At 43.6% G+C, this 9578-nt stretch overlaps 1 protein-coding gene across 4 annotated transcripts in view; it reads right to left on the bottom strand.

Annotated features, from left to right (window-relative positions):
- Positions 1-9266, bottom strand: part of Rad54l (RAD54 like) — a 30887-nt gene extending 21621 nt beyond the window's left edge. Inside the window, exons 1-4 of one of the 4 annotated variants that reach the window (XM_074080241.1) lie at positions 8944-9266; positions 8518-8603; positions 8353-8433; positions 6109-6228 (exon numbers count right to left, since the gene is read on the bottom strand). In XM_074080241.1, the coding sequence (XP_073936342.1) occupies positions 6109-6228; positions 8353-8433; positions 8518-8520 (204 nt within the window). In that variant the 5' untranslated portion in view covers positions 8521-8603; positions 8944-9266. The remainder of the gene's footprint in view (positions 1-6108; positions 6229-8352; positions 8434-8517; positions 8604-8943) is intronic. The other 3 variants (XM_074080242.1, XM_074080240.1, XM_020177637.2) reach the window with 3 other exon arrangements.
- Positions 9267-9578: the final 312 nt, after the last annotated feature.

A 9578-nucleotide genomic window follows, 5' to 3' on the forward strand; every position in this document is an offset into this window, starting at 1 on the left:
CTGTTTTTAGTGGACTTTTCTGGAGTATTCTTCCTAGTCCAAGATTTATTAAAACCAGGTACCTTCTATTCTTAGGCTAAATTACTCACTGGGGGAGTTATATCTCATTTAATATCTAAAGAAAGGGAGGTGATAGAAGGAATGCAGGCATACAACTTCTTGAATGGTCGATTTAATTCCTTGCTGCTGTAGTAAATGTTAGACTTATTTCCTAGTTCTTAGTGTGTGACTCTGGCTTTTTTTCTAATATGTTCTGATTTTTATGATTTTTATGTTATCTATAGTCCTATCTATCCTGCCACAGCGGAGTACACCTGTAATCCCAGCACTCCCATATTCTCAGCACTTGGGAGCCGAAGCAAGCAGATTACAAGTTCAAAACCAAGCTGGACTACCCAGTAAGACCCTGTTTTTTAAAATACAGATAGACAGATGATAGATAGATGCAGGAAGCTAGATTTGAGACTCTGGGTAGCCAAGAATTTATGCTCCAAATTTAAAAGAGACTGCCAGTAGAACCAAAGAGACACAGATCTGCAGGGAGGGCTATAGGCCTATGCAAGGGAGACTAAAAGGACTCCTAGTCAAAAACATTTGAGGGCCAGAGGCATGGTTTAAGTGGTAGAGTGCTTGCCTAGCAAGCACAAGGTCCTGAGTTTAAACCCCAGTACTAACAAAAAAATATATATACATACATACATACATACATATATACATATATATATATATATATATACACACACGTACATACATAGAATGGCCAGCCCCTGAGGATATGGTCTAGCAATACCAGACTGTGGGAGAACATGCTCTCATTCTTTTTCATTTAATTGCCGGTAATTAATACCATTCTTTCCTTATTATAGAATAGAGGCAGCAACCCCTCCCCCCCAGCCAAAGCTTACCATCCCCAATCTCTCCTATATCCTCAACCTCTCCCTCTGTGCCTTCTCAGGAGCATGCTTAACTGTCTCTTACCTTAAAAAACAAATTCCTTTGATCTCTTAGCTCTCCCTTCCACAGGCAAACTTCTAGAAAGAGCTGTTTGTCCCTCTTCCTTACCTCCCACTCCTCTTTACCTTCCACTCCTTCAATTCCTGAAATGACTCCACCCAAGGTCACCAGTGGCCTACATGACCCTAGTTGCAATGGACATGGTTCCATCTCTATTTTACTTGACAAAGTTAGCCACTCCTTCTTCTCAAATATGCTCTATCCTTGATTTTTTTTTTTAAACAGTACTGGGGTTTGAACTAAGGGTTTTTCACTTGCTAGGCAGGCCTCTCCACTTGAATCATGCCTCCAGCACTTTTTGCTCTGGTTATTTTTGAGATAGGGTCTCACTGTTTGCTTGGGGAAGCCTGGACAGAGATCCTATTTATGCTTCCCACAGTAGCTGAGAAGATAGACACATACCAATATGCCTAGTTTTTCTGATGAGACGAAGTCTTGCAAACTTTTTGCCCAGGCTGGTCTGGAACCACAATCCTCCCAATCTCTGCCTCCTGAGTAGCTAGGATTACAGGCATGAGCCACTGCACTTAGATGCCCTTGACTTTCTTTACACCACCTTCTCACTATTCCACATCTCTAGAATCTCATGCTCAGCCTCCCACTGGGTGCTTCCTCCTCTGCCCAACACCCTGAAAAGTAAGTGGTTCTCAAGGCTCAGGATTTAGTCCTCAGTTTTTCAAACTGTACACTCACCCTGACATTCCAATACACTTTGAGGTATCAAATATCTTTATGCTAACCCCCAAACCTATTCCTTCTCCATACCTTATCCTGGGCTCCATGTCCATTATCTGCTACTGTTCCCAATCCTAGGTATCTCACAGGTCCCTCAAACTCAACATGTGTAATTGGAGGCATGGCTCAAGTGGTAGACTGCCTCCCTAGCTAGAGCAAGACCCTGATTTCAAACACCAATACTGCCAACAAATAAGTCCTTATTTCCTAGGCCACATGACTTCTGTGGGTCCTAAGCACTTTCACCTTTTGAGTCTCTCCATTAAAAAACAAATTAGGCCAGATTACAGCTCATGCCTGTAATCCTAGCTACTTGGAATGTGGAGATCAGGAGAAATGCAGTTCAAGCCAGCCCAGGAAAAAAAATTAACGAGACCAATAAAAGCTGTGCGTGGTGGCACACACCTGTTATTCTAGCTACTCCAGAAGCATTAAATACGAAGATCATGGTCCAGGTTGGCCCAGACATAAATGTGAGACCATGCTGGAAAATACCTAAAGAAAAAAAATTAGAGCCACATAAGGTAGTGCATGCTTGTAATCCCAACACTCAGGAAGTGGAGGCAGGAGGTTCTCCAGTTCCAGGCCAGCCTGATCTACATACTGACACCCTGTCAAAAGTAAATAAATAAATAAACCCACCAAACCCCCAATACCACCAAGAATAATAAAATTTCATAAACAAACTATATTCTTTTTTTTTTTCTTTAGGTAGTACTGGGGTTTGAACTCAGGGCTTCACACTTGCTAGGAATGCACTCTACCATTCGAGCCACACCTCCAACCCCAGAAATAATATTCTATGACTGTATTGGTATAAAGATAAATACAATCCAGGCTAGACCCATTACTATGTACTTCTATCCTTTTGATTTTGTCTTTTCTGTTTTGGGTTTGTTTTGGCAGCACTGGGGTTTGAACTCAGGGCCTCACACTTGTTACACAGGCATGCAACCACGTGAGCCACTCCTCCAACCTATCCTTTTGATTTTAAAAGCAATTAAAGGCTACCCTTGCTGAAGGAGAGTATGCAAGGGGATCTCTAACCCATGGCTTGTACAAAGCAAACTGCCTGTAAATCAACAAGAAGGAAAGCAAATGACTACAAAAACCTCGTGTAAGAGTGCACCCTTTATTGCATTATGATAGCCCTGGCACTATGGCACTCCTTGAAATGAGATATTATCAAACATCCTGCAAGCTCCCTCAGTTTCTGGTCTGGTATAAGAAATTGCTCAGGACTTCAAAATAGGTCTGCACTTCCAGAGCACAGTTATTGGGTGCTTTGCAGGAAGCAATAAGGCCTATCTGACTGACCTTTTTGAAAAACCCAAAATGGCTCTCCTTGCCAAATGTTAACAATTATGCCAAAATATATCCAAGTAGTGTGCAAATAGGTGGAGAACATGCCTAAGAATCTACTATGATGAGAAACATTTCATTCTCAAAAAATAAATCTTTCTGTTATGGGTACCCCTGAATATTAGATGTTTTTCCCATCTAATATTCAGGAAAATACTGTACTTAAGCATACAGTTGTAAGTGGAAAAACGGGACAGAGCTTGGCACCAGTGGCTCACGCTGTAATTCTAGCTATTTGGGAGGCTGAGATCAGGAGGATCGAGGTTCAAAACCAGCTCAGGCAAATAGTTCACAAGATCCCATTTCTAAAATAACCAGACTCAAATGAATTGAAGGTGTGGCTCAAGCAGTAGAGTGCCTGCTTTGCAAGCATAAAGGACCTGTGTTCAAACCCCAGTCTCACCAAAAAAAAAAAAAAATAGACAACAGGAATCAGACATTGGCAATTTTTCCATTTTCATTTGTAATTTTCATTTTTATTATTATTGGGTTTTTTTATTTTATTATTTTTGTGCCAGTAATGAGGTTTGAACTCAGGGCCTGACACTTACTAGGCAGGCACTCTACCACTTGAACCTTTTTCACCAACCTTGAATTTTTAATATAAGTACAGGGATGCAAAGCATTGATTTCAGCACTTCAGTTGGGTGCTGGTGGCTCACGCCAGTAATCCTAGCTACTCAGGAGGCAGAGATCAGGCAGATCGCAGTTCAAAGCCTGCCCAGGCAAACATTTCTTGAGACCCTATCTTGAAAAAAGCCATAACAAAAAGGGCTGGTGAAATGACCCAAAGTGTAGGCCCTGAGTTCAAGCACCAGCACCGCAAAAAAAAAAAAAAAAAAAAAATTTCAGCACCTCAACTTTATAACAATTATAAATAAACCTGTTAAATTTTTCTGCACAATCCATAATTTGTGTTTTTATTTTTATTTTTTATTTTTTGTAGGACTGGGGTTTGAACTCAAGAGCTTTGCACTTGAAAGCAAGTGTTCCACCGCTTGACACACACCTCAAATCCATTTTGTTCTGGTAATTACTTTGGAGATGGGGTTTCATGAAGTATTTGCCCAGGCTGGCCTCAAACTGTGATCCTCACAATTTCAGCCTCCCAAGTACCCAAGTATCTAGGATTATAGGCTTGAGCTACTTACACCTGGCTATTTGTGCTTTTTCTTTTTTTTTGGCAGTACTGGGGTTTGAACTTACTACAAAGGCATTCTCCCACGTGAGCCACTCCATCACCCTTTTTTGTGTTGGGTATTTTTGAAATGAGATCTTGTGAACAATTTGTCTGGGCTGGCCTTGAACTACAATCCTCCTCTGATCTCTGCCTCCTAAGTAGCTAGGATACAGGCATAAGCCACAGCATCCAGTCTATTTTTGCTTTTTAAAAATAAGTAACTTTCTTACTAACAGCAATTAAATAGCATTTTTATCATACAGTACATAACATCAATTCATTATACTATGCTGAGTTGTCCTACATGCAAGTATGTTTTTACTGTTGTCTATCTTATGTTGTGTTCCTGTAAGCTGGCTATTAAAATATATTGCTTTTTCTTGTGTGTGTGTGTGTGATACCGGGATTGAACTCAGGGCCTCATGCTTGGTAAGCAAGCACTCTACCTCTTTAGTCAAGACCCCACAGTAAACTATTTTTTAAAAAGCAATAAAATATTCTTTGGGCCTCTAAAGTATTATGGGCTCTGTGACTAAGATGTCTATTCACGTCCTTTTCACCAAGTGCTATCTCTTCTATCTACTTCCTATCTCAGTAAATGACATCACCATTCATCTCCTTTGCCCATGTCTGAATCTCAACTTCATCTTCAACCTTCCCTCCCTACATGTCATCAATCCAAAGTCTTTCCATTTGATAAATCTTAAGTATCTCTCAAATCCCCCTATTTCTTCCTATCCCTGCTTTCCTAACACATAAGCCCAGGCCACAATCTTCTCTCTCTCTCTTTTTTTTTGGTACTGAACTCAGGGCCTACACCTTGAGCCCTCTACCAGTCCTTTTGTGTGACGGGTTTTTTTGAGATAGGGTCTCTCAAACTATTTGCCCGTGCTAGCTTCGAACCACAATCCCTTTGATCTCTGCTAAAATTACAGGCATGAGCCATGGGAGCCCAGCTTCACAATCCTCTTGTCTGGCTCCCTACAATAGCCTTCTCACTTGTTTCCCTACCTCTCCTCTCCTGCGAATGGATTTTCTACACTGCTGTATCTCCTATTACAACTTAAAACACATCAATCTCAGTGGCCTTAGATTAAAGCCCAGACTTTCACAGCCTGGCTTACAAAAGGCCTTCCACTCCAGTCTCTGCCTTTTAAATTTACCAAATATTACATAAAATTATTTTTAGATGATTACTGAATACCCAGATGACTTATTTCCATTACATAGGCCCCTCAACATATTTCCATTTTAACCTCATGGCTCAAAGGCAGCCCCAGGCAAATAGTTTGCAAAACTCTTTCTTGAAAATACTAAATGCAAAAAAGGGCTGGCAGAGTGGCTCAAGTGGCAGATTGCCTGTCTAGTGTGTGAAGCCCTGAGTTCAAAAAATAATTTCCTCAGAAAGTTTGATAGAAAAAGCCTTGAGGCTAGGGAGATAATGCAAAGGGCCTACAATGGTGATGATTAATTTGACTTCACTGGAAGTTTCACATGAAAACTATGGAACTCTAGTACTCTACAAAGTCATACAGAGTCAGAGGCTGAGTTGGCATGAGGATCCTGGTTCCACACCCAGCCATGGCCTTTTTTCTTCCTTCACTTCCTTAGGAATATAAGCCACCTGAGATTTGGTGCCCACATAGCTATAAACAAGGGAGGACTCCAAGTCAGACACATCTATCTCCTAGTCACAATAGCAAGTGTGAACAGGCTGGTCACTCTTTGAAAGATGGACAGAATCTACAGGGCAGCCGTCTACCAAGGCTAAAGGACTGGGTACACACATATATAGGCAGGTTATGGTTCTGACTTACATGTTGACTGCTATCCAGACAGGGTGGTCGATTGGTTAGCTGAGTCAAAGGTTTCCGAAAAGGAGACAGGAAACACTCCTGGATCTGAGTCTCACTGGTAGATTTCCATTTCTTAGGAGTCTAGGAGAGAAGTGGGTAAGCTATATTGCTGGAAGACCTAGAAATAACCCTAATGGCAACTAGCATTTAAAGTGCTTATTGGAGAGCTGGAAGTGTAATTCAAATGGTATTGCACTTCCCCAGCGAACTATAGTACCACAAACGAACAAAAAGTGCTTAGGTTCCAGGCACCATGCTAAACTCTTCACATGTACATGATACACACATGATCATGTATCGTTTTCACAACCACCTTATTATATGTGTCTATCTTCCTTATTTATCAAGTGAGAAAACTGGAGTTTAATGAGGTGACTTGCCTAAACTAAGGGGGAGCAAGAGAAGAGGTAAATGCTAGGCATGCGCTCTACTACTGCGCTGCATCTCCCCACCCCCCGCCCAGAAGAGGTAAATGAGAGACAGGGTGCCCCAATTAAATGCTTCTATCCCTGAGTTTCCAAAGGAAGGACACAAGTATAGTTATCCCCAACTCCCAGGCCACTGAGGCTACCCCTCATGGCAGTGAGGACATTAGCACCAAAAGCATTATTATTTTGTGTGTGTGTGTGTGTGGTACTGGGGTTTGAACTCAGGGCCTCACACTTGTTAGGCAGGCACTCTGCCACTTGAGCTATTCTGCCAGCCATGTTTGGGTATTTTCAAGATTGAGACTCTCAAACTATTTGCCTGGTCTGGCTTCAAACCGTGATCCTCTTGATCTCTGCCTTTCAAGTAGCTAGGATTACATGTATGAGCCACCCGTGCCCAGCAGCACCAAAAGCATTTTAAGGGGCAGCAAGAAACACAGCTCCATTCATAAGCCTCTTGCAGAGAATGCTGCCCCAAGTACAAGTCTGAGAACCATGTTATTGACAAGGGGCAGCCAATGTACCTCCTTCACAGATAGAAGAGCCCCCCACCACATGCCAGCAATGCAACTAGAGTGAGCTCCACCAAGCCATCAGGCAAGAACACACTTGTACCAATTTTTCAATTATTTGAAACACCAGTAATCCTATAAAACACACCTAAAACAAATATCAGGTTCCCCTCCTCTCTCCTTACATGACTTTACTCAAACTATCCCCATCAAAAAGTTCCTTCTAGTCCTTCCTAAGATGATCCTTTCGTCCAAAGCTCTAGGGTCCAAACCCTTGCTTTTTGAATCTCTCTTTCTCTTTAAAGTACATGCTGCGTTAACTATTTATTTTGGTTTATATAGCCAGCCCCAGCAAGCCTCCAAGACATATAGAAGAGGGGCTAGGGATGTAGCTCAGTGGTTAAGAGTTTGCCTAACATGCACAGGGTCCTGGATTCAATCCCTAGTAGTGTAAAAAAAAAAAAATAAAGAGAGAGAGAGAGACACACACACACAGAAGAACATAGGTCCCAGTCCAAAACAGTACAAACTGTACTGGATAGGTGACAAGAAATAAAAAGGGACTGCTAGTTGCTGTTATGGAGCCTTTACTCTCCCCCAAAGAGTCAAAGGACTCAGCCTGCTCCTTGGTTTGGGCATACTCCTCCCACCAAGAAAATCAAGGGTAAAGTAGTTTCTAGTGACGTTACTTAGAAGACAAAGATTTTATTAATCTTGTTCAATCTTTGGCACATAGTAAGCATTCATTAAAAATTTACTGAACACCAAGCATGGTAACACATACTTGTAATCCCAGCACTTGGGAGGTGGAGGCAAAAGGATTGTAACTTTGAGGTCGGCCTGGGCTACATACCAACACCCTGTCTCAAAATAAATAAATGAATAAATAAACAAATAGATAAATAAATAATAAAAATAGCCAGGGGCCGGTTGCTCATGCCTGTAATCCTAGCTACTCAAAAGCAGAGGTCAGGAGGATCGTCGTTCAAAGCCAGCCTGGGCAAATAGCTCGCAGAACCTATCTTGAAAAAACTCATCACAAAAAATAGGGGGTAGAGTGGCTCAAAGTGAAGACCCTGAGTTCAAACCCCGGTACCACACACAATAATAATAATAATAATAATAATAATAATAATAATAAAGATTACTAAACATATAAAGGGGACTTCTGGAAGTGACTGTGTAACCCCAGAAACCAAGTCCAGGTTTCCCTTCTGCCCAAACAGTCCTGCATCCCCATCTTCCCTAACCTGTTGAGCACTCACCACTGCCCCTGGCTGCCAGTCTTCATCATTAGAGCCTTCTGGTTTCCTCCTGGCCAGCTGGCTGGGAGCTAAGCTCCTCCTCTGCAAAGGGAAAACGGAAATTGCATACCTGCAGAAATCCTGCAGTCTGGGGCAACTCCCGGTATTACCTAGGACTGCACTTACCATCCTGGGCCCAGGAACATAAAACGTCAAGTTCCCATCAGCCAAAGGTCAAAGGTCCACAGCAGCAGGGAATGCAGAACCAGGTCCTGATATTGAAAAGATGAGCGAATGAAAGAGAGGTCATAGATGCACGGGGACCCAGCCAGAGGCTCGGGTTTAGGTCCAAACCGAGAATGTCGGTCGCCAGTTAATTGATGCGAGAGACAAGGTCAAACAGGAAGAGCCCAAGCAGAGCCGAGTATAAATCTAGGGTGGGGAAGGAGGCAGGTGGAGTCCCAGAATGGGCAGTGGAGTCGGGATAACGGTCCCAGTAGGACTAAAGGAAGAGGGTAGCTGCCGGGAGAGGGGTATCATCGGCTAGGAGAAAGAAATTCGGGTTAAAGTCCAATGGCGAGGCCCCTGAAGCCGGAGGGGAATGGGGATTACCCAAGGCTGAAGAACGGATACCACGCGTCGACTGAGGGAGGTCGAACAGGTACAAAAGGGCCAGTAAAAGACCCTGGTTGGGAGAAGACTGTCAGGAGAGGCGGAAAAAAACGGCAAGAAAGGATTCAGAGCCACGCAGCTCCCCCTCAACCTTCCTCTTCCCAAAGCGCGCGTTAACAGCCGCCAGGCCGGGCCAATCGAACCTCCCGCCAGGCTGCCGCCGCATCACCCATTGGCTACGTTCGATGAGTTCTGCGCTCGCGCTTAAGGAAGGGGCGGGCCTAGTGTTGCGGCCGCAGCAGGGTAAGGTCTTCCTGGCTGAAGAGGTTCAACCGACGCGCAGGGAGGCTGGGCTTAGGCCGGTGAGCGGATCGCTGGGGCGGTGGGCGGGGTTTGTGAACGGTGGGCGGGGTTGTGGGCGGGGCTTGTTAGCTAACCTTCAGTCCCAGTGTTCAGGCGTTTGTCACTCGTGGGTGCGTTAAAGCGACGTTTTGCACGTGACTTGGGCCTTGGTAGAGTTGGCCACCCCAGGCTACCCCCTTTGATTAGAGAAGGCAGCACATTTCGGCGTCGGACTCTAAAGCCGTTGCCACCTTTCCTGGACCGGACCTGAAGCAAAGGTCCGGGGTTAGAGT

This window comes from Castor canadensis, chromosome 7 (genome assembly GCF_047511655.1).
Source record: "Castor canadensis chromosome 7, mCasCan1.hap1v2, whole genome shotgun sequence".
Lineage (NCBI taxonomy): Eukaryota > Metazoa > Chordata > Mammalia > Rodentia > Castoridae > Castor > Castor canadensis.